The 26777-nt window shown below is 35.5% G+C and overlaps 1 protein-coding gene across 1 annotated transcript in view; it reads right to left on the bottom strand.

The window, feature by feature from the left end:
• The window catches only part of LOC132286551 (vacuolar cation/proton exchanger 2-like), a 38820-nt gene extending 12608 nt beyond the window's left edge, over window positions 1-26212 (bottom strand). Inside the window, exons 1-7 of the mRNA XM_059788900.1 lie at window positions 25784-26212; window positions 21639-21911; window positions 21361-21428; window positions 21225-21253; window positions 19250-19446; window positions 16949-17161; window positions 16696-16827 (exon numbers count right to left, since the gene is read on the bottom strand). Of these exons, the coding sequence (XP_059644883.1) occupies window positions 16696-16827; window positions 16949-17161; window positions 19250-19446; window positions 21225-21253; window positions 21361-21428; window positions 21639-21911; window positions 25784-25822 (951 nt within the window). The 5' untranslated portion in view covers window positions 25823-26212. The remainder of the gene's footprint in view (window positions 1-16695; window positions 16828-16948; window positions 17162-19249; window positions 19447-21224; window positions 21254-21360; window positions 21429-21638; window positions 21912-25783) is intronic.
• Window positions 26213-26777: the final 565 nt, after the last annotated feature.

Consider the following 26777-nt stretch of genomic DNA (forward strand, 5'->3'; position numbering starts at 1 on the left):
AGTTCCTGGGACATGTTGTTTCAGGAAATGGTGTATCAGTTGACCCTTCTGTTAACCTTAACGACTCCATCTAAGGACAATCTAGAGGTTTTGATGATAACAAACCATTAATGATGTTTAAGGACTACTGTTTACATTGAGTGTTATAGATTATTCATATTCAAAAGATGACCTCAATGAAGCACGAAAGATCATTCCAAGTATTCCATTACTCAAGATCACATCTATGGAAAGCAAATGAGACAAAGGAACATGAAGTTGCAAGGAACTAAATGCAAAGTCCATCCAAAGATGGCTTGGACTACAATGAGTAAGAAAACAACTTAAAGAAAAGAAGAAAGCAAGTCTACCTAAAAGCCTACACGATTATGGACAAAGCATGAAGAAATAGGTAGATAGGATGGTGAATGTTTAGGATTCAATGTCAAAGTATTTATGAATCCATTTGAAGCTCATCTCTATAGGACCATGCATATCATATCATCATTCATATGCTCTCATATTCATTGGCAATAGACTATGCACTTCATTCATATACAATTGACATATGGAGTTTTTGCTAAAGAGTGAATTAGTTCAAGCTTGCATAAGTTTTGAAAGAACTCATCACTTGTGCTAGAAATGCTAAGACCATGCACATCAATCATATAATTTATATTGGTCAACAATTAAGGCATGAGAAGCCTTTATTACCATGAGTTGGTAACGGATATTAGGAACCCAGAATGCGTGTCATGAAAAACTGTGTTTTTGGCTAAGTGTGAAAAATGAATTTTTGAAATAATGATTATTTCAAAATAATTATTCACGGTAATAACTCTTTATACTTCAACTAGCCTAAACTAATTTTATCAGAATTTTTGACCAAGTCTACATTGGTCTACATAAGGATTCATTTTTACCAAAACTGTCGGAAATCCAAATTTGTACTAAAACTGAATTTCTACATTTTGATTTAGTTGGATTTCAATTTTCTAGTATTTTTTATTGAATCCAAATGGGGGATACTTCCTTATTTACATTGTAAACTTAAAGTAAATGGACATATAAATACTGTAAAGGCATTAAATAAGGTCTATACAGATGTCCTGTACACAAATTGTCTCATCCGTTTACTTAGAACAAAAATTCCTGAAACTGCAGTTTCATTTTGGCAGACCGAAATGCATAGGCAATATGAATCTGACGACCGACTCTAACAGAATGTTTTAGAACAAATGAGGAAGGTGTTTCGGTTGACCGAAACAAAAGACCAACTTATTTCGGCCTACCGAAATAAGGCACTCAGCAGATCTCATTTCATTTCGGACGACCGAAATAAATCTCATTTCAGTTCGGTCGACCGATGTAAGTCCAGTTTGAATCTGAACGGCTATTTTCCTCTCGGACAGTGTGCACAACAGCTCTAATTTTGAATTAGCTGCTGAAACTCTACAAATAGAGTAAGGGGACTTCGGGATTTAATGTTGCTACACTTGAGAGACATCTTCTAGCATCATAAGAGCTTTTGCTCTTCATTCATATCATATTCTCTCATCTCATATCATTCATAGAGTATTGAGCTTCAATCTATTCATATATATACTCTAGAGTGAGCTGAAAGTTGTGAGCTAATATTTGCATATCAATCTTTGAGAGATATATTTGTATGCAACAAATTTCATCTTCATTTGTAAGGGCTAGTATGGCTTAAGAAAGAATAAGCAAGCTAGCTTCAATTTGTAAGGTTTGTGTGACCCAAAGGAAGATTAAGAGAGATTGTCTCTTAGCATAGTGAAGCAAGGAGTTGCTTCATGTAAAGGTTTGCTCTTCACCCGTAAGGAGATGCCATAGTGGATTGGGAAGTCTCAAGAGGGGTCTTGAGCCGATGAGTAGGAGTTTCCGAACCTCGTTAAAATCGCCGTGTGAATGTTTGCAATCTTTCTTTCCTTATCTCCTTTACATTTATGCTATTAATTGTTCATGTTTATATCTTGATAATTGCATAATTGTTAGAAGAGTTTAGTAAAATTTGCAAATCCGAAAATTAGCCATTGTTTGCTAAAGACTCTATTCACCCCCTCTAGAATCTATACTTGGGCAACAATTGGTATCAGAGCGTACTCTAATTTAAAAGACTTAACCGTCTTAGAGTACGATCATGGCCAACAATGGCATTTTCACACACCTAGAAGGATAATGTATTGATAGACCTCCAATTTTTGATGGAACCAACAATAGCTATTGGAAAGGTATAATGATAGACTTTCTTCAATCCATAGACTATAGAATTTGGCTTGCCATAGTTAATGGACCATTTATTCCCATGAAAGAAGTAGAAAAGACAATGATTCCTAAAGAAGAGAAAGAATGGAATGCAAATGACCATAGATTAATTCAATGTAATGCTAAAGTTATAAATAATCTTTATTGTGCATTGAATAAAAATGAGGTCAATAGAATTGCATATTGTAAAACGGCAAAAGAAATTTGGAACTTACTTGAGATATTCCATGGTAGTACTTGTAATGTTGAGGAAGCAAATTTATGCATGCTTATTAATGAAAATGAATCTTGTAGCATAAATGACAATGGTTCAAATAATTAGATGAATTTTAGCTTTACTAACATTACTCACCATGTGAATGATCTTGCTAGAACTTACTCATTTTCCTATAATGAAGAAAATAAAGCAATTCAAAGGAAGAGTGAAACTCTCCAAGCTTCTAGCAAAGAAGTAAATGACATCAAAGATATGGTTGATCATCATGAAGATATTGCTCTTTGTCTTATGGCCGACAAAGATGAGGTAAACTCTAACCATGATTCTTTTGATTTAAATGCTTCCTATAATGAGTTAGTTGATGAGCATAATGAATTATATGATGCTTTTAAATATCTACATAAGATGCTAGACAAAGAAATTTCTAAGAATGCCATTCTTATGAAAGAAAACATTTCTCTCTCAATTGAGCTCTCAAGAGTCAAAAATGAAAATGAGTCTTTCAAAAAGGAAGAGAAGTGTGTATTATCTAAGGAGTCACCATCAATTGATATTGTCCCTAAAAATGACTCTTTAAATAAAATCAGTGATGATCAAAATAACACTTTAGCTAAATTCACAAAAGCAAAGGAAAACCTATGTACTATGCTTAGTGAACAAAAAGTTATCTCTTTAAAAAATGAGATAGGATATGAACCTAATATAAAAAATGCATGTTTAATGAAAAAGAGAAAGTGCTCAAATAATTCATTTATCAAAAGTTCTTTTCATTACTCTAAATGCAATTATTGTAGAAAGTTGGGACATAAAATTTACAATTGTCTGTTTAGAAAGAAGAAAATGATCAAGAAAATTTGGGTTCCAAAAGGAACTTTTGTGCCATTGCCTAACATTTATGGACCCAAAAAAATTTGGGTACCAAATGAAGATTTCCTAAGTTTATCTTGTAGGGTTACTTGAAGGAATCTTCATCATCTAAGGAGACATAGATTCTTCATAATAGTTGTTCAACATGGGATGTAAGAAATGTTCCAAATTCTTCACTCTCAAAGCAATGGAGCATTACAATTGGAACAACTATAAAAGCATGGTCATTGGTATAATTCATAGAAACTTTTTATTGCTTAACTCTTTTGGCATGTTAAAATCATTTATGATCAATAAATTGTTGCTAAATGAAATCAAATCCTTAAGCTTTTGGTCATCATATATGAGAAGTTCTTGAATGAATTATACTAGACCAATGAAGACTATGATGATTTGCTATATACTGTGGATGTCTTATCTTTATGCTCCAAATACTCATTGTCTATGCAAACTATTTTTAATGCATGCTTTATTGATTTAAAATAATTTCGTCCATGCGTTACAATCTTGGAATTGCATTTGGCATGCTACACTTAAAATTAGACAAAATTGGTTTGAAAAGCATAATTCTCAAGAGTAACATTCTTTCCAACAAGCTAATACTCTTCAAAAATGAAAATTTAATTTTGGAAAGAAAAGTTCTTACTCCAAATTATTGAATTCTTAAGGATCTCTAAAAAGAGCACTTTATTCATTTCTGCCCACCTAGAAAGAATCTCATTGTTATCTCTTGAACTTGATCATATAATGCACATGGAATTACATTGTGATCCATATATGAAATTATGCTTTCTACTCAATTATTACTCATTTCATATTGGTTGATTGGGTTATATGTAGCCATAAACATATATATTTATTGAAATGACAAATGCACTAACATGCTAGACACATTTAAAATTCTAATCTTGTTTGAAACATGTTAATTAAAAGGAGTACTACATTTGTGCCTTGTATTGAATTATGCTCCAAAAGGAACCTTCACAATGTGTGCTAAATCACAAGGACCCTAAAAGTATTAGGTACCAAAGATTGCCACTTGAGTATGTTTTGTAGATTTAAAATCCATTTCACTCAAGATCGAGTGGATACACAAATATGGATGGCAAAAGCACTTGAAGAGAAATCAAGTCATGAATTCCTCTCAACATCAAAAGGATGAAGGGTGCACTATATTGAAAAACTATGCCAAAGCTAGTGCAATTAATTACTTCGGTAAATATCCTCTTCCTCATCACAAGTGTGCTTTTATTTAATAAGCTTGAATGTGACTTAATTGTGCTATGTGATAAGGACAATACTATCATTTCTACATCTAGTCATAACATAATTATTGTGGTTGGTGATTTTGACATGAATGCTACTTGTTACAAAAATGCTTATGTTAAAGTAGCTTATCTTGGATTATGTGACTTGAACATGCTAGCATGCATCTATTGTTAATCAAGACTAAAATTGTGAAAGATACTTGGAATTGCATGCTATCAAAGAAAGTCACCCAAAGAGGTTAAAAGCTACTTAATTTGAATTTGTTTTAAGTAGCTATATATAGAAAGTCATTTATGTGCCTTTGTGATTTGAAATGTTTCACTTACATCATTTTGGCATCGTTAGCACATAAAATGAAATTATTTGAACTCGAAGATAATAGGATCAAATCTGGAAAGAAATACTGTAACAGGTCCTAAATTTATTGGTTTTGCATTTCTGCACAAACCGGTCGACCGAAGTCAAAATCGGACGACCGAAATAGCTATTTCAGTAGACCGAAACTCTAATCCGGCTGACCAAAATAAGCAAATCAAAATTGCTTCAGGGATGTAAACCGGCCGACCGATGGGGTCATTCCGGTCGACCGATGTGTGTAAAGCACCAATACTTAAAGGGCTTTCAAATCTTCATTAGGATATGCATTGTGGGTCATTATTGGTAATTAAGCTAGAATATGTTTTCAAGAGTTCATCCAATAAAATGCTTTGAATATATATATATATATATATATATATATCTTTGTGCATATGGCCTTGAATTAAAGTAATAAGAATGCTACACGCTCTTGCATGAAATGATTTTTATCCAATGCATGATTTATTGACTTCTACCAAAAAGGGTCTATTAAGAAAAAATCACTCGGATTTGAAATGAACTACATGTTTAAAATTATCGATTGCCTTTTGCAGTCATAAATAAGCTCCTAGAGCTCATCTTGAAAGGCACAAGTGATTTTCTTATGAGTAGTGGTTTTTGATAAAATTTATATATATCTCTCTCATTATGTTCAAAAGCCATTGATAACATTGTGTTGATCGCACTTACATGGATAATATTATATTTAAAGCGACATTTATGTTTTATACAAAGAAGTTTACCACTAGCACGCAAAATGAATTGAAATTTGCATGATGAGTAAACTTGAATTCTTCTTAGGAGTGAATCTCCTCAAGTGTCATGGAAATTAAATTTCATATATCTATTTGACACTTTAGTCTTGAGATTATAATATTCAAAGAACACTTTGTTCTATCTTGATGACTAATATGATATCACAAATGCTAATTTGTATCCATCTTGAACATTCTAGAAATTCATGTGATATTTCTTCATCACTTCTTAAAGAATGACTCTAAAAGAGATATTAAGTTCACCCACATGGAAAGTTATGTAGCCAATCTCTCACCACATCTCTTAAAGAAGATATTTTGGTATCAAGACCTTAATCTTTACATTATTACTTTTTGCAATCTAGAACTTCATGAGATACCTTGACATCACATCATGAAAAATATGAACAAGAGAAATATTGAGCTCATCCTCATGTATAATCATGTAGCCAATTATTTCTAATCATATATGTCAAAGAAAAGATGTTTTTGCATAATTAGAAATTTATTGCACATAACTTAAGCAGTGACATTGCTTACATATGCTTTATGCTTTATGCTTTACATACCACATGTGATTTTTATCATTTAACCATATGCTTGTAAAAGATGATCTTTTTATATAAAAGACTTAATTTATATATCATTGCTTTTAATGATGTGTATCCATTAAATGATATATGATGCAAATGAAAGCACACTCATAGGGGGAGATTATTGATAATCTCTTGTGAAGGAATATTGCATGATTTGCTAAGCCTAATTGACTTACTTTGAAAATTGTCAAACATGCTACAAAATGATTTGTTGGTCATCATATTCATACTAATGAGCTTTCATGATTTTGATTAATTTTCCCTCATCTTTGAAAATTTCAAATGGAAAAAATATATTGGGATTGAAGCACACTTAAATTTCTAGATTTGCCTTACAAGGTTTTTGCCTTTTGGTTCATTCTAGTCCATGCTTCATTTTTATTTTTTTCTGGTTATGCTTTACTATGTATACTTTTGCCTAATTTAGCTTAAGTTTCATCTTTGATTTATGTCTTATGTATACTTTTGTATATGTCATGAACCTTAATGATCTATTGAACTCATGCTATCAATGAAATTTGTATCTTATGATATAATTACTTATATATTGCACTCTAAAGCATATTATAGTCATTACCAATCTATTGCCATTTCATGATAACCATTGCTTCACAATGCTAAACGATAAATGCTTAATGAAGTTGTTTAGGCCTCCCACCTTTTTGAGATGACAAAGGGGGAGAAAAGTGTGATGTGTGAAATGCTATGTTGTTTCATATCAAATGGGAAGAGGGAAGATGTCTCTAGTTGTTGAATCAAATGCTTCATATTATATACCATCATGCTATCATATCTTTTGATAGAAACATGTTGATAGGGGGAGATTTGTAGAAATCTCTTGAAGAGTAAAATGATCTTAAATGCATGTTTATGTCTAAAATTCATGAAGAATGTACAAGCATGCTATGTTATAACATTATGTTATAACATTATGTTCATTGAATGCACTTTGATAGGGGGAGTATTTTTCAAATGCTACTCCATATGTTTATGAACACATCACTGTTTTGTCATCATAAAAATGGGGATATTATTGACCTTAACGACTCCATCCAAAGACAATCTAGAGATTTTGATGATAACAAACCATTAATGATATTTAAGGACTAATGTTTATATTAGGTGTTATAAATTATTCATATTCAAAGGATGACCTCAATGAAGCACGAAAGATCATTCCAAGTATTCCATTACTCAAGATCACATCTATGGAAAGCAAATGAGACAAAGGAACATGAAGTTGCAAGGAACCAAATGCAAAGCCCATCCAAAGATAGCTTAGACTACAATGAATAAGAAAGCAACTAAAAGAAAGGAAGAAAGCAAGTCTACCTGAAAGCCTACACGATCATGGATAAAGCATGAAGAAATAGGTAGATAGGATGGTGAGTGTTTAGGATTCAATGTCAAAGTATTTATGAATCTATTTGAAGCTCATCTCTATAGGACCATGTATATCATATCATCAGTCATATGCTTTTATATCCATTAGCAATAGACTATGCACTTCATTCATATACAATTGACATATAGAGTCTTTGCTAAAGAGTGAGTTAGTTCAAGCTTGCATAAGTTTTGAAAGAACTCATCACTTGTGCTAGAAATGCTAAGACTATGCACATCAATCATATAATTCGTATTGGTCAACAATTAAGGCATGAGAAACCTTTATTACCATGAGTTGGTAACGGACATTAGGACCCTAGAATGCACGTCATGAAAAACTGTGTTTTTGGCCAAGTGTGAAAAATGAATTTTTAAAATAATGATTATTTCAAAATAATTTTTCCCGGTAATAACTCTTTATACTTCAACTAGCCTAAACTGATTTTATCAGAATTTTTGACCAAGTCTACATTGGTCTACATAAGGATTGATTTTTACCAAAACTGTCAGAAATCCAAATTTGTACTAAAACTGAATTTCTACATTTTGATTTAGTTGGATTTCAATTTTTTAGTATTTTTTATTGAATCTAAATGGGGGATACTTTCTTATTTACATTGTAAACTTAAATAAATGGACATATAAATACTGTAAAGACATTTACTTATGTTTTCAATGGAAATAAGGTCTATACAGATGTCCTTTTGGTAGACCAAAATGCATAGGCAATATGAATCAGACGACTGATTCTGACAGAATGTTTTAGAACAAAGGAGGAAGGTGTTTCGGTCGACCGAAACAAAAGGCCAACTTATTTCGGCCTATCGAAATAAGGCACTCAGCAGATCTCATTTCATCTCGGACGACCGAAATAAATCTTATTTCAGTTGAGTCAATCGATGTAAGTCCAATTTGAATTTGAACGGCTATTTTCCTCTCGGGCAGAATGCACAACAGCTCTAATTTTGAATTAGCTGCTGATACTCTATAATTAGAGTAAGGGGACTTCGGGATTTAATGTTGCTACACTTGAAAGACATCTTCTAGCATCATAAGAGCTTTTGTTTTTCATTCATATCATACTCTCTTATCCCATATCATTCATAGAGTATTGAGCTTCAATTTATTCATATATATACTCTAGAGTGAGCTGAAAGTTATGAGCTAATATTTGCATATCAATCTTTGAGAGATATATTTGTATGCAACAAATTTCATCTTCATTTGTAAGGGCTGGTGTGGCCTAAAAAAGAAGAAGCAAGCTAGCTTCAATTTGTAAGGGTTGGTGTGACTTAAAGGAAGACTAAGAGAGGTTGTCTCTTAGCAAAGTGAAGTAAGGAGTTGCTTCATGTAAATGTTTGCTCTCCACCTATAAAGAGGTGCCATAGTGGATTGGGAAGTCTCAAGAGGGGTCTTGAGCCGAGGAGTAGGAGTTTCCGAACCTCGTTAAAATCGCCGTGTGAATGTTTGCAATCTTTCTTCCCTTATCTCCTTTACATTTATGCTATTAATTGTTCATGTTTATATCTTGATAATTGCATAATTGTTAGAAGGGTTTAGTAGAATTTGCAAATCTGAAAATTGGCCATTATTTGCCAAAGACTCTATTCACCCCCCTCTAGAGTTTATACTTGGCCAACACCTTCAAAGATAAAAGCGGTTCTAAATTTTAAATGTCCCAAGAATGTGTTTGAGATTCAGAGTTTCTTTAGCTTAGCGGGTTACTATCGAAGATTCGTGAAAGATTTTTTTCGCTTAGTAGCTCCGATGACATGATTGACCCAAAAAGGAATCAGATTTGTGTGGAATGAGGCTTGTGAGTCATCTTTTTAGGAGTTGAAGACAAAATTGACTACAGCTCCGTTGGTGATACCCGAGCATAGCTTGGGTTATGTGATTTATTGTGACGCATCACGTGATAGTTTGGGTTGTGTGTTGATGCAGAATGGTAGAGTAGTGGCTTATGGGTCTCGACAGTTGAAGACTAACGAGCTTAACTACCCTACTCATGACTTGGAGTTAGCGGCAGTTGTGTTTGCTTTGAAGTGTTGGAGACATTACTTGTATGGTGAGAGATTCGAGGTGTTCTTGGATTACAAGAGTCTCAAGTACCTTTTCTTACAAAAGGACTTGAATAACAGGCAGCGGCGATGGGTTTAGTTCCTGAAGGACTATGATTTTGATTTGCAGTATCATTCGGGCAAGGCAAATGTTGTAGCTGATGCCTTGAGCCGAAAATCACATGGTACTTTAGCTAGCTTAGCCAGTTAGAAATGGAGGATGTTGAAGGACTTGGCAGAGATGGGATTACAGTGTTGTGAGTATGATGTTGGCAGCGAGTCAGCATTTTTATTTAGCCTCGTGGCTCAGCTTACTCTTGCTACTCGAGTGATTGAGTCACAGAGACTGGATCCAGACTTAGCTATCATTCACACATTGATTTCGAATGGTAACACAGTGAAGGATTGGACCCTACACGCAGATGGGGGTCTACAGTTCAGAGGTTTGTTGGTTGTTCCCACAGTTTGTCGTGAGGACGTCTTACGGGAGTTTCACACTTCCCGCTTTGCAGTTCGTCCAGGTGGTACTAAAATGTATCATAATTTAAGATGTCAGTATTGGTGGAATGAAATGAAGAAAGATGTTGCACAGTTTGTGGCTAAGTGCCTTATCTGTCAGCAGGTGAAGGCTAAGCATTAGAGACCAGCGGGCTTGTTGCAACCATTGCCTGTAGCGCAGTGGAAATGGAAGCAGATTACTATGGATTTTGTGACAGGTCTTCCTAAATCACGGAGGGAAAATAAAGTTGTACGGGTCATTATTGATAGATTAACCAAGACGGCTCACTTTTTGCCTATTAAGGCAACAGATAACGCAGAGGCACTTGATGTTCTTTATGTGAAGGAGATTGTGAGGTTGCACAAAGTTCCAGTGGCTATTGTTTCAAATAGGGATGCCAAGTTTACTTCGAGATTCTGGGAAGGACTTCAGGCAGTGTTTGGTTCATCGTTGCACCTTAGTATGGCATTCCATCCGTAGACGGACGGCCAGTCGGAGCGTACCATCCAGATCTTAGAGGATATGCTTTAGGTATGTGTACTTGACTTAGGAGGTAGTTGGGAGGATCACCTTCCACTTATTGAATTTGCCTATAACAACAATTACCAGATGAGTATTCAGATGGCTCCATTTGAGGCGTTATATGGTAGACCTTGTAGGTCTCCTGTTTGTTGGACTGAGGTAGGCGAGACAGCCGCCTTAGGACCCGACATTGTACTTGAGACCACTGAGATGATTAAGCTGATCAGACAGAGGTTGCTCACAGCTCAGAGCCGACAAAAAAGTTATGCAAATAGGTGGAGATGGCCGCTATCCTTTGAGGTAGGAGACTATGTCTTTCTACGGGTTTCTCTACAGAAGGGTTTGATGAGGTTTGGGAAGAATGGTAAGTTATCACCACGATTCATTGGACCTTTTGAGATTCTGGACCGTGTAGGCGAGGTTGCCTACAAGCTCGCATTGCCATCCCAGATGGACAGAGTCCATAATGCTTTTCACATATCGATGTTGCGTAAATATGAGCCGGATCCATCTCACGTGTTGAGTTGGGTTGATGTGGTTATTGACAAGGATGTCTCTTACAAAGAGGGACCGGTCCAAATTCTTGATACTCGAGAAAAAGTGCTAAAAGGCAAGACGATATCGCTAGTGAAGGTTCTGTAGAGACAACACGACATTGAGGAGGCTACTTGGGAACGAGAATAGGATGTTCATTCCGGCTATCCGGAATTGTTTTCTTTCCCAGGTATGATTTGATTTCGAGGACGAAATCTTTTTATATTGGGGAGGTCGTGGTGTCTTTCATTTTTTTTATTTTCCTAGTATTTTTTTGCACTCATGTATTTGTTTATTTTATCGTTAGGTTCTGCATTATTTTCTTTGCTGTGATCATTTTCTTTTGTATGCCATTCATAATTTGTATAAGGGATAGTATGGACTTTTGTTATGGTAATGGCATGATGGGTTTTTAGTAATGTTGGGAAGTTGTTTTAGTACTTTTGCAAGGTCGCACTTTGACCAAGCCTTTGCTTGACACCATGCACTACACTTGGCAGCTCTTTCTCATGCAAAGGACACCTATACACTAAGTGGCAACATTCCACTAACCCCTACAGACCCATTTTCGGCAGCTAGTCTCAGTTTCTTCTTCCCTCTTTTTTTTCTTTCTTTCTTCTCATTTCCTATTCCATTGAAGCTCTCTTTGGAGCTTGGTTTTGAAGGCCTTCTTGTGGAATTTTGGAGCAAACCTTGGAAGAGAAAATGACCATAAAGGAAAGAGTTTTCCATTAATACAAGAATTAAATCCATTCCTTCACCACTGTTTTTCAAAACTTGTCTTGAAAGAAGGAGCTTTGGTTGTACTACAAAGGCGTATTTTTGTTCTTCATCTTTTCTCAATTGTTGGTGATTTTAGACAATCAATCAGTGGCTTTTGGCTGGGTTTAAGCTCTTGTAGAGGTAGGAGTTGTTCTAACCCTCACAACCTTTGTTTCTAGTGAATTAATCTCTCTAAATTGAACCTCCTTTCAAGCATGTTAAGTGTAATACTCCTAAATTTTAAAAGGATATTTCTGGAATTAAATTTATTATTTGATTGCATTTTACTTGATTATATGTCATTTTATTGGATTATTTGTTTAATTTAAATTATATTGTGGTGCTTTAAGTGATTATTATTTAATTTGAATTATTTGTTTATTTGAATTATTTCTATTATGTGAATTATTTGTATTATTACATCTGTTATATTATTTATTTGTGATTTTTGATTTAATGGTGATTTATTTTGTCTATTGTAACATAGGGATATCAGTTATAACTTTGGCTTATAATTCACGTATAGGTGAGCCGCCATAAGTTAGAACTTAGATAGTTTCATGGGCCGATTAGAAGGGGAATTAGGGCTGGTCTCTAAATTAAACATGGACTAGGGTTGCTGGGATAAACCTATAAATATGTGCATTACTGTGGTTTAGGGTTTGGAGACAGAAAAACAAGAACAATATAACAACGTTCTGTAAAATAGAGAGATAGAGAGATACAAAAATACAGAGAAAGGAACACAGAGTGGAGTTGAGTGTTTTACAGAGCAGCTCAAGGAGGAAGGAGCATGGTCGTGTGGAACTACAGTCTAGGATATTAACAGAACCTTCAGAGACGGTGAATTAGAGTTTCAAATCTGAAACTCAAAGGTAAGTCTTTGTTCTTCTCTTTCCCAGGAATTTGTGTTCTGTGCATGCTTAATTAGACTCTAGGAATTAAACTAAGTCTTAATTACATTGCTTATACATGTTAAATCAGTTTTTAGCATCATTGAATTAAATCTGTTGCTCTGTTGTTACAAGTTTAGGTTGTATATGGTGGTTGTTTGCTTTAAACATTGATGAGTAATTAAATTTTTGATTGTATAACTCTGTCTTGTGATCAATCTGGGATGAGGATGGGACTTTAAAACCTGTAATAAAACCAATTTCAAAGACTGATAACCACCGGAGTCGGAGAAGACACACGTAGAACAGTTACGGCTTTTCTTGAGATGGAGAAGGCTCTCTTGAGATGGAGAAGGTTCTCCTTGAAGTGGAGAAGGCTCTTTTGTTTTCAGAGCCTTCTCTTTCTCTTGTTTGAAGCGTAAAACTGATGTTTGAGGTCTATTTGGCTAAACTGGATTTTTCAAAGGCTATCTATGTGCTACTGTATGATGTAATTCACTGCTTAAGACTTATAAAAATGTTGGGAAGCAAGCTCACATTCAGATATTGGAGATAGAATTAATCTAAGTTTAAACAGAGAATACCTAGGTGGATGAGTAGAGAATTAACTTCTGTTGCTTACTGTTTTTTTTTTTTAATTTTGATTTCTCTGAAAGATCTTAAATTGCAAATTATGTTTCCAGTTGTGGTATAAGCATATAGTAGTATAAATATGTGTATGCTTGGATAGAATTAACTGATGGTTTAAATTTGTTATAGAATGCATCAGCTGAGGCACTGTTCGGAGGAGTTAAGTGTATGGTCTTACTTTGCCAATTTAATGGACTGTAATTAGGATTCTAAATCCTTTCTGGGATGCCTAATTTAGTTATACACATGTAAACTATACTTACGCTTATTTTGGAATATGGTTGATAGATAATTATACTATTTTCGTCAACTATGTTAACTGGAGGATAGTATGCACCGGTATGGGACGGTGGCATACTAGGTATGGATTAGTTCAGACACTAAGCCTACGTAAACTGGATTGAGGTTCGGATTAACAATAAAAGTTAAGTCCGACTTCTGTTAGTGTCAGGTCAGTAAATAACTGAATGACATAATTGGATTTCTGGGATGGATTGTTATACAGGTATCAAGCCACTATACCAGATGGATGATATTTTTTATTAGGAGGACAAGGACTTTGTATATTTATGTTATAGTGCCATGGTATGAGCTTGAGTCTCAAAATCATGGTTAGGGTGCATATATCGCCTAGGATGGATAGTTGGACAGTAGTGCTGTTCCCTGGTAGGTCTAAGTACACATGACCACGTAATGTGCGATTTGAATGGTATCTCTACTTAGGCTGAGACAGACCTATTGGACTAGTGAACGTCCTATAGTGTGTATTTTATGCATATATGGACTACTCTAGATATTGTTGAGTCTATTTAGAATGTATCTGCGTATCGGATTCTTGTTTGGATAGTAGTAGAATATTACTTGCATGTGGGTCTGACCCACTCTTTTATTTTCTAGGTGCTCGCCAGTTCTAGGGTTAGAGCTTGATCGTGCAGAGCAAATACAGACTTCCATTCCACCGACTACGTAGGACTGCTTCCTTACTAGTTTGGATTTTGATTACAGTTATTGTATTTTACAGTTGGGATTTTTATTAAGGGTCCTCTAGATGGATTCCTGAGTTGTTAAATAATTGGAGGTTTTGGATTAATGGATTTTAATGATTATACTTTGAGGATTTTTCAATTAGAGTTCTTTTCAGCCATTTTTATTTCCTTCTTATTATTTCATCTTGTATTCTGTGTTTGTTAAATATTAATTGTTTTGATATTCCCTCGGGTTTGGGCCTAGGCCTGATCAACCCGTGTCTCAGATCCGAGGGGTATCACATTAAGTGTGATTCAAAAACTGAAATTTCTAGCTTTTGTCATGGTGTGTAGCATGTACTAGAAATTGAATTTTTGTTTCTCTAATGTTGGTTATATCATATGTGTTAAAACTGAAAATTAGTACTCATAATAGTTGTAATGTTCTTGCAACAAAACTGAAAATTTCATGCCCAGTGTACCTCAAATTTTGGGACTGTTTTGTGTAATTAGAAATCTAAAATTTGAGCTTGTGTAATGATGGTGTATTATGTACTCAAAACTGAAATTATACATGTTTAAGAGTATATATGCAAGTGTATGAAAGTTCTTGAATTGCTATATGTTTACTATATTCAATTTGCCTTGTAAGTTATGTGGAGTTGATGACAAAGTGAACGAGTTTATTACATGAAAGCTACCTTGATAATTTTCTGCTAGAAACATGGTTTATTGGCTGAGTTTTTATGTAGAAATGCTGCAATATTACGACATTGAAAAACATGTAATCATTCATGCATTACATTAGGTATCAAATGGGGCAAAAGCTGAATTTTTGGAAGGAGTAAAATTTTATTTTTGGGCAAATGTTTTAAAAGATGTTTGCAAAAACCGGAAGGCAAGGAGTTACCTTGTGTCCGTGTCGTTAATAGGACCGAGAGGGGACGTAGGAAACTTGCCTTCAGCGTGGTTGAGTTACTAGATTCCAAATGACGCTAAGGAGTTACCTTAGGTCAAGGATAGTTAGCCAATCCTCCTCTCGTAGAGCCGGGGAGTTACCTTGGGCCGGGTTACATTAACGGTTTGACGATTGAAGCGTTAGATGAAATTTTGGTAATGGGGAGTGGCATTGACATTTCATTCGCATTGCATTTCATTTCATTTATAGAATTGCATTGTAAAATGATTGTATCTCTCGACAAACATGATCCTTTTTACTTATAGCTATTCTTTGTGTGGATTCACAGAAGTATTAAGGAGTGCGTTTTAGGCAACTACTACTGAGCCATTGTGCTCACTCCATCATTCTTATATTTTTTTTTCAGGACACGAAAAAGAGGTAGGCGAGGACCTCCCTCCACAAACCTAGATTGACTTGGACTAGCCTTTGTGACATCTTTTGTTTTGTGTCAATGTATATGTTGTAATTATGTAAAAGTCATGTGAATGTTAAACTTGTATTTTTAGTACACTTTGCTCTACGGCATGTAATTAATTGTCTCTAAGGACTTATGTTTTGGGATGTATACATTCGGGGAAAATTATAAATGTCCGTTTATAGCTTTTCAGTCTCATTATTCATGTACAATGTGATTACATGAAGGTAGGCTGTGAAATGTATGTTGAGACAGGTGTGGAAGACTCGGGATAGCCTAGTAGCCAATGGGATATGTTCGCCTTTCATGTTCATTGGTATGTTCGTATGCCGGAACTCAGGTTTGGGGTGTTACATAGTGGATCAGTTTAATTTGAACTGTCCGCGCAAACAGTTGACGTATTTTATCAACTGGGGTTTCCTCGCTAAAAATTCTGGTGTCATCTCTAACTTTTACTTGGCTTTATTTTATTTGCATGTGATTAATTGTTTAATTACTAAAATAAATGAAGTTAGATAAATACAAGATCGGTTTTCAAAATAATCAAAACTTTCTAAACACTCCGTACAACTCACACATTAGCCATCAGTCAGAATAGAATGCATAGAATGAGTTCAAAACTTATTTTAGTAACTGTATTACTGTGAACAGTCCGGCCAAACTACTTGTTTCACGAAACCATGTCAAACCTACAGACAGACAGACAGACAGACAGACAGAGAGAGAGAGAGAGAGATCTTACCTGTATAGCTTCAACGAGGTATCCAGATAGTACAGACACCCACATGGTCAAAACTGCAAGCCACCCAATTGCTTCCCACTGAGTAATCTCAGGAGCTTCTTCTTCCTCAGAATTTTCGGCAGGGTCTGTTTCCTGCAACGGATGCCAGTGGTTAATCATCACGACAATAAGGTACGTGCATGCACATCAGGCAAAAAGACCTCATGCGAAAACAACATTCCATCGATCCCTGAAAAAAGCAAAGAGACCTCACCTCGTCGATAGGATTATAAAGTTTCTTTTGACTCTTAAGCTGAAAGAATAGGTAGCTTGCATATGCCACCAGCATTATACAGCTGCTAAATCTTGAAAGAGATAGCTCTGATGTCCCAAAATGCACTTCAGTGTGTGTGAAGTGAAGTACAGCTGGAAATAATATACCCATAACACCCATCAACAACAATCCTGAGTTCACGACGGCAGCCGCCTGTCTTGAAACATGTCAACAGAATTAGTTTTTCATTTCTTTTTTCGTTTTTGGGGACGAAGGGAAGGGGGGATGCTGATGCTTAAGTAGGGCTGCAAAACCATTAGACTCAACTCGACCTCAAGACAGACCATAAAAACTCTATCGCGCTCAACATGGCAGCTACTTGCCAAACTTGAAGGCCATTCAGGCTTGGCCTTGCGTACAGGTAAGATTGCTCTTTAGGTGATATTTGCCGGCCACTTGTGTCTTGGTTGGTTTACTGTGAAAGTAGAGGTTACAAGTCAAAAAGTTATGTGGTTAAGATGAAAGGCTAATCATAATGTTACAGTGTCAGCCTGCAAATTCATAAGCCGAGGACCCTATTACTTTGTTGCTCGCAACTAATATTTTGACATAGTTTATTGGTTCCATGTTCTGCCTATCGATAAAAAAAAATGGTATTTTAGAGGTAAAAGGACAAATAGATAGAGTCAAATTTTAATTTTTCAAATTAATGGAGGTTTCCCAAAGCTAACCAAGACCCAAAAGCCTGTGCAGCATGGCAAGGTCCATCAAGGGAAATAGGCTCACCAGTTGGCGCACCAGAGGCAAAAAGCGTTGCATGCACTACTTTCAGCGATCCCATCACAACCACCTTTAGCTGGTATATTGACATCCAAGGTTGGGTCAACGGCCACCTGAGTCAATTTGCATATATCCAAGCATTCTGCCTGAATGATTGTGAGAATTGAAGTCATTGAACAACTCTTTTGTAACAATGGAAATCTCATTTTAAAAATAACATTTTCTTCCAAATCAAATAGATAAAACCGAGAGTTTGATTGCAGCTGTTTGGCTTATCAAAAGATGATTTCTCAACAGACCCTCAAGGAGTTGGTAACCAACGGACGACTGAGATGAGGAACTGAACTGGGTTTCACAGAAACAGTTTGGCGATGAACAGCGATTTCCCTACCGGTTGACGGTGACGTGGGCAACAGTGAGCAAGGATCAGATTGGCGGGTCACGGTGACCGGAACAGCCGACGACGAGTAAAATATAGTCGGCAGAGAGATTGGAACGGCCGTGAGTAAGGAATACCCCACTGGCGATGATGATATAAGGGCCTGAACCTCGGGCAAGAGAAGATTCCGGCGAAGACAAAGGACCGCAACCAAGTGGGCAGCGAGCAAGGAATGACTGGTGACCGAACCAGCAACTCCTATGCACATACGACGAGCAATGATGGCTTGAAAGAACGGGTAGTGGGCTTGGAACGGCCGGCGATGATGATGAGAGCAGGAAAAATTAAAAAATAAAAAATAAATCTGATCTTGAAACTGTGATGCCGGCGAAGAAGAGGCGTGGCACCGGCAACAATGGTGAAGCTTGTGGTGCCACGGTGAACTAGGTATGAACCGACGGTGAGAATGAATGGGCCGACAAGAAGCAATTTCTGAATACAGTGGTGAGCATAGAGGTCGTGAATCGGCGGCTGTGAGCTTAGAGGCCGTGAAGAGAAAGAGGGTTTGTTCCTGCGCATGCTTTTGGGTCTGGTTAGCTTGAAAGGGTAGTTGGTCAATTCGCAACAATATAAAAGATGGGCAGTTTGGGAATGAAAAAAATGATCTAAGTAAAATTTTATGTCCACATCAGCATTTGAGAAAACTCTATTAATTTGGAAAACTAAAATTTGACTCCATTTATTTGTCAATTCACCACCAAAATACTATTTTTTTGGAATTCTCCCTATACATATATATATATATATTTATATCAAAGTCATTAAAAAAAACTAAGCTATTGAACTCCACGGTCTCACCCGTTCAGGGGGGCCACGCGTCGCACGGGAGCCGAACTTGAGACTGTTCAGGCTCTGCCCGTCAACGAGCTTGAGAGAAGGGATCATGTACACCTCGTTTGTCAAATGAACAAGCCCTAGCAAGCCAATAAGTGAATTGAGTCTAAGTTGTTCATCAACAGCTGCAGCCATTTGCCGAACCAACTCAATGTTGATTCTATGGCTCATTATGTTGAGAATGTAAATTAACTCACCGCACATAGTATTTCAAGGAAAGATGTTTTGATCAGATTATGATGATATACCTTATTGAATTCCTGAACTTTCTGGCAATGAATGATCCCACCAGTAAAGAAAGCACATCCAAGCACTAATAGCATATTAGACAAGATGGAGCCAAGTAATGATTGTTGAACAACCCTAATCATTCCATTCTTCAACGCATATATTGAAATTATCATATCCGTTGCATTTCCAAATGTAGCATTTAGAAGGCCCCCAACTGCAGAGACAACCAGAAAACTGTCTAAACTGTCTTCTTAATTGATACAGATAAACAGGTTCAAGTGAATAGAAATATGAGAAGAATTTTTTCTCCATGGCAATCTAAGTTTCGTCATCACAAGCAGGCATGCAGAGACCAAAAAACCCACACTAAATATATATATATATAGAGAGGGTAGTGTCTATGCATGAGCTTGTGAATGTGTGTGTGTGTTTATATGGACAACATATATAGATATAATAAAGTGAAATAAGACCATTTATAAAAAAATAAAAAAATAATAATAAAAAAAACTACAGACAACGTAGCTATTGAGTGACATGGTCAAAATAGATTATAAAAATGTAACCAATTAATTTGATGTTAAGGGATCTTCTAACGATGATTAATATCTTTCCGCCTCCATTAATTGAAATACTTGAAATGTAAAGTTGACCATCAAATCATTGATAATTTATGAATGAATGATACTTGTTAATAAAAAATAAAAAACTTTTATGAACTAACAAATAGGCAACATAATGATCACTTTACCTGTCCAATTAATTATTAGGTATGATAATGACTTAGTGTAATAAGGGTTAATCTTAATAGAAAAAATATTGGGTATAAATATGGGTGGTTATGTAGTACTATCCAATATTGGGTAAATGAGCAAGCGTCTACCTGTCAGATTCAGTTTTTGATTCGATCCCTTTCCACTCGGGGTATGTAAGGTGGCCCAAGTTACAACGAGAACGTTGCAAGTTTGGGTGGATAGGCAACATTACACAATAACTTGAGCTTTTGGGTAAATGAGTAAGCTCTAGCCGCGTAAAGTAAAAAAGCGGGCAGCCTGAAAAATTATGGATTTGTCCCAAAAAAAATTCTAAAAAGGCTATTAATGGTAATAATTTATTGTTATTAGTGGTGATTTTGTATTGAAAAATTGAAAACTATGGACTCTATTTTCTCAAATCTTTTGGCTCCGTCATCGTAGCGAAGGAGTTGGCCGCACCGATACCGGTGGAGGTGGGTTGTTGTCCCCCTCAATTTTTCTAGAACTTCCCATTTATGGTACTATTTTATTGTTATTTAAGGCCATTAAAGGTGGTTTGAAAAAATAAAAGAGTAGTTGTCCCTTCAAATTCCAATGAACCTTTTTAATTTTAATTCTACAAAATCAAATCCAGTGAAAAAAAGTGTTACACTGTTCCTCTATATAACATATGAATACTCTATTTATATATATATACATCTATATTATTTGTTATGAATTAAGTAATCTATTTATATATATATACATCTATATTATTTGTTATGAATTAAAGAGGGAAGAAAAAGAGTTTTAGACACTTGATTAATATCCTTTTCAGTCAATTAACGGACTTAATTCCATAAGGTGAGCTAGGTATCTCGCCGAAGCGTATGAAAATAATTATGCAATTTAAAATGGCAAGCCCCCAAAATTCATCCCAATTTTCTAATCATAGTAGAAAAACATAAGATCTTCTCACCTTTGTTTCATCCTTGGCTTATGAGATTTCCGATATTGCATAAAAAGAGTGTAGTGCAAATAATGCTTATATTCAAGAGATTTCAATTTTTAGTAATACCTCTGTTCTTTATGCATTAAGCATGTACAGTTGTAAGCATACTTGAACTAATTTTTTATTTTATTTCCAAGGTAATTAAATGCAAATAATATGTTTTTACCATAGTTTCAAACATCTGTTTCTCACTAAATATCACACAGAAAATAATTAAATAAATAAATAAGTAAAGAGTAAATATACCTGTAGGTCCTGTATAAAATGCAAGCTGCCTGCAGCAGAGTGGCAGGTGAGCAAGTGTATTAGTATGTTGTAAAGAAATGGAAACTAAAAAACACCAATGGAATGCCACATTTTAATTTGAAATGCCGATACTTACTCAGTTGCATAACCCAGCCGCTCTCCTAAAGGTGTAATGCCCACTAAGCTGAAGAAGAAGACCCATCCCTACGATGTGAGAAGTAGCATTCAAATAATTACAATCCAAGAATAGAGGCATCATAATGAGGCATGAGAGTTAAGTGATACGATGTTTGAACATCAAACCAGTTGCCACATAATCATACATTATTTCAGGAGGTCATTAATACAGGTTCAAAGAAAATTCAATGGAAATTTCAAATGGGGAAATGATGACTGGGAGAGGAAGCATCTTACATGTTTTCCTGGAATATAGTGCAGCAATATCGCCAAGGGCCCAAAAGGTAGCAACATATTAATCTTGTCTTTAATTAAGACAATGTATATACTCCTGAGAGATCTGTTGTCCCTCATCTTCTTAAAGAGCCACGAGTTGGACATATTTTCCTGCAACCCAATATGAGATGTCTCAAAATCGACGGGATGCATTTTAATATTCGAGGTCTTTGATGAGCTAAGAGGGATCTCCTCATCAGAATCAAGGTCTAAATTCTCCTCTGTAGGTCCCATCTGCATGTACAGGCAATCTCACTGATCAGCGATAGTGGTAGTACAAAGCACACAAGTTCTACATAGAAGTTATTGGCACTGTCTAAATTTTAATCCCTCGCATCAAATCAGGAGCCTACATTAAAAAATAATGAGGACCTCAACCATGGATAATAGATACTCTAACAGGATATATTTATTAACATCAAATCACTGAATCAGTTGAGTACTTCATCGTAAAACTAAAGAGTATCATTACAACCAGATATGATAATTAGGACGTATTCAACTTATTGCTACCGCAAATAATTTTAACGATCCTAAAAGAATGGCACTTATTATTATTATTATTATTATTTTTGGGTGGATAAACAACTTTTATTCAGGCCATGAACCACTCGAAAGAATCTACTGAAGACGTAGGATATAAATATGAACCACATGAGTGTTCGGTCATCACTATACAAAATACTACCTACGGAACTGAAGACAAATAATAGCAGTACAAGAAATAATACTGAGTTCCTCTGTATAGGATGGGTTATAACACTATGTTGCTTAGGAAGGTTTCCTATGGTTGGCAAAAGCTACTACAGCTCTTCTAGAGCATCTCTAATACAAAATGTTGTATTTCCATATCAAATCTATATTTTGAGAGGAATTATAGTGTTAAAATGCCATATTTTTACCATTCTGCTCCAATGGTGCATTTCATCCAAAATGTTATTTTCTGACACAAGAACCATATCATGTTTTGAGAGTCCATTGAAGTGTCTTATTTTCATTTTAGCAACTTTTAACAATTTCAAAATATGAGAGGTCTTTTGAGAGCCCATTGGAGTGCATTATTTTCATCAACTTGTTATATTTCGAGTTTGAGAGGCCATTTAAGAGATGCTATATTTAACAATACTTTTGACAATCTCAAAATATGATAGGTCTTTTGAGAGGCCATTGGAGTGCCTTATTTTCATACACTTGCTATATTTTGAGTTTGAGAGGCCATTTGAAAGGGTATTGGAGATGCTCTAACAAGTGAAAAGAGGAAGACGCCAGTAAATGAGGAGTACCAAGCAAATAGACTTGCGTAACAAAATGAATTAAGCTCTGGAAGGAGTAAAGCAGAGGAAAGAATTACGACATTCTCAATCAAAATCTCAAGCAAAGATCAAGAAGAATTATTACTATCATACTATGATACTAAAAATATAAAAAGCCATATGAGAAAGGATCGATTGTCGAAGACTAAAAAGAAAACTGGGAGAGATGAAGAGGACGCGGAGACTTGCAAATGTGGTTGACAAGATCTACGAGAGTGAAAAAGATCTTCTTGTTGTCTCGCCAAGTACAATAATTAAGTTGGTTAGATACTGGTCGCACTTGTCACGTGTTCAAAACTTCAAATAAAAAGTGTTTTACATGTGTTCAAATAAAATGTATTTGATAAATATGAATCATGCAACAGAGATATTGTTCAAACGGGCAATGGTGCGACATGTGACGTCATTTGAATTAGTACAGTGAAGATCAGGATGTTTTATGATAATTTCACACTTCCCTGATTTGAGGAAGAGCATGATTTCGATAGAACCAATGGGCTCTCTTGAGCGAAGCTAATCAACAAAAAGTGGAACTATGAAGATTGACAAAGGGCCTTGATTATCATGAAAGGCCAAAAAATATGGAATGATTATGTACAAGCGAACGAATATATACGAGTGAATGAATGTGTACAAGCTGGTTGGGAATACAGTTCCAGGTGGTGCAACGGTAAGATCCCAATAGAATCTGGAACATATGATATGGTTCTGTGGCATATGAACTTGGATATATGAGACAAGACATGTTGGTCGGAACTTCACATGTGAAGATTGTTAAAATGTGCCAAATTATGTATACTAGATTACTGAAAGCACTGCGTGTATAGCGCTGAAGGGATAGATTCAAGACACAGTCTCACACCATCAAAGTACAATTTTTGTGCTTGGGGACCAACTCCAATATCTCCACAAGGTGAAGCAATTCATCACCTTATTGAGGATTTCTCGAGGAAGGCTGGATTTACTTCACGAAGCACAGGTATGAGCCCAATAAACAAATAATGGAAGGCCAAGATTAAGCAATGTACAAACAGGAAATTGGAGTACCTTACAGATAAAGGCGTGGAATAAAGGAAAACAGGGTTCAAGGAGTTCTAAAAGAAGGAAGGTATCACACGCCACTTGACAACTTGGAGAAGATATATATATCTCTGAGAAAATGGTCGCAAAGGACTAGGAAGAGTATGGTTTTGAAAATATGATCTCTTCTGCCTTGGTGGTGAGTGTGAAAAGTCATCATGTTTCCATAACAGAGAGACTGAAAAAGACAATGTGAAGACAATTCTGAAATGTATTATAGTTGGTTTTTGAGCGATTAAATGCCCTAAAAGGATCTTCTTGAGTGCAGAGAGGTTTTCCGTCGGAATCTTTTCCATCAGCATAATCCCCGATTGATCATGGATCATCCAGAAAGTTATGGAAAGGTCAAAGCAAATAACCAAAGATCAAGGAAGCACTGATAAGTGCTCAGCCAATCAAAGGAGGGATCGACCAATCAAGCTCTGCTGCACTGTCCTTTTATACTCCATATTGATTGATGAATTCCTTCAAAGTCGGTGCAAGATGTTGCTTTCATCCCAAATCTACTTTTTTTTGTTACAAACAGCTTCTGATGGTGAAAGAAAAATTAAAGAGAGCCTAAGAGAGTTGTGACAGTTTTTAATAGGGCAAAGAGCTGTGGGTAGAGTGAAATACTGGTTCTGTAACACCTTAATATGTTTGAGCAGTTGATTGTTGATCTCCCTCTTCGCCATGAGTATATGCAATTAGGCATGCCGTCAAACCACGTAAATCATATGTTATGTGTGTATGTGTGTGTTTGTTTGATTGTTTTTGCTTGATTCTTTATTTATTTCCTGCAATCATGCATTTGTCCATGACAAACAACATAACTGAGAACAATGACACTGGCATCCAAATTCCGTTCAACCAAAATAGTGCTTTATAGATGATGCATTTGTGCACCACACACAACATAACTGAGCACAATGACACTGGCATCCAAATTCCATTTCACCAAAATAGTCCTTTATAAAGAATATGAGTTACTACATGTTGTGGTATACGTTCTAAGCATATGAATCAGATCAGACCACCTCAAACTCAAACAGTGAGATAACTCGAGCCAGGGGCGGAGCCAATGCATGCGTAGCCCCTTCCCTTCCCTTCCCTTCCCTTCCCTTTATATATGTATTATTTTGTTATCATTTTTTTACCATATGTGAAGAAATTTTATAGTATCCCCTCCTCCAAAAAAAAAAAAAATCTTCATTTACTAAAATTATATCTTATTTCCTCTTTTTTTTTTTTTTCCCCTTCTTTTATTCTTTAAATTCCTATAATTTCATTTTTTTTTTAAAAAAAAAAAAAAGTTACATTCCTATTCAATTAAAATCCTAATTTTTTTCTCTTCAAAGTTCTCCCTCTTTTTTTTTCACTTTTTAAAAATTTTCTTTTTGCACTTGTATATGACGGATGTAACCCTTCTTTTCTTTTCTTTTTATTATTTTTTTTTTTTGGTCTTCTTATTTACCTTCATTGTTGTAATTTTATTAACTCAGTAATTTCAAAATAAAACTAAATTAATCTTGTCATTTGAATTTTTATTTTTATTTTTTTTATTCAAGTACATTACGCCCCCGAAATTAAATCCAACTCGAGCAACCTATAATATACTTAGTTTAGCAAACAACTTGCAGGTTACACATTCAAGAGTCCAAGAAAATGTTATTATAAAATAGATCAATGAACTAGGCAAATTATATATGAATTATAGCGAATTGAGTAACTTACCTCTGTGACTAATTGATTTGATCTGAAAAGGTTCCACATGGAAATGATTTCACCGATTTGGTTAAAGCAAAAGTATAGAAACCAAAAGATGACTATATGATTGAATTTGAGTAACAAATCTATAAGATCTATACAAATATGTGTGCATATAGATATAGAGCGACAGAGGTTTGTTGAATAGATAAAAACGGAGAGAGAAAGATAAGCAGCAGTCCGACCACGCCTCTTGAGGGGTGACTGAGTCCGTCTTCTTGTTAATAACGAGGGGTTACAGACCTATAGGTTACGGTTAGCCTCTTCCGTTGACGAAGACGAAGAGAGATAGAAAGGATTCAATTCAAGTGGACGGCATGAGCAAGACGAAGAAGGTTCCGGGAAGCTGTGCATCTTACTTTTTTATGGAAGTTACACGAGAAGTATTCGAGTGCGGAAGCGGCATGGCATTTGCCCGTCTAAATTATACTAGTAGTAAATATTTAAATTATGAAAAATGATATTTTTAACCACTTATTTAGCCCAAAAAAACCGATTGAACAGGTGGCTATCTTAAAATAGGACAACTCTTTCTCTTCTGTACAAAGATATGCACTATCCCGACCCTTCTTTCTCACTCCTCGGCAAAATCCTCTCCTATCTATCTTATTATTCTCACTTCTTTTGTTTATACTTCTGATTTTGATTTTGTCCCCGATCTCGTCTTTGTATTACCTGTTGAGAAAGTATTTTTTTTTTTAATATTTTTTGGTTCCAAATGCAGTCCCTGAAGGAATTATTATTAGCCTTAACCAAATTCAGAGATCTTACTCCCACACACTCTCTCTCCATAGCAAATCTGCAAAATCTTCAAACCTTCAACCTTCAGACTTCTCTGTTACCCAAAACGTTGATGGCCAGTCGGAAAATTGTTGTTATTGCAGTATCACGGCTTTCCGGTGTATCAATCCTTGGGATGTTGAAATCGAGTAAGGGATTGATGACAGCTTTGGCGATGAAC

Source organism: Cornus florida, unplaced genomic scaffold (assembly GCF_030987335.1).
Source record: "Cornus florida cultivar Cherokee Brave unplaced genomic scaffold, ASM3098733v1 CherokeeBrave_3.0.0_Hap2_Chr11, whole genome shotgun sequence".
NCBI classification, from domain to species: domain Eukaryota; kingdom Viridiplantae; phylum Streptophyta; class Magnoliopsida; order Cornales; family Cornaceae; genus Cornus; species Cornus florida.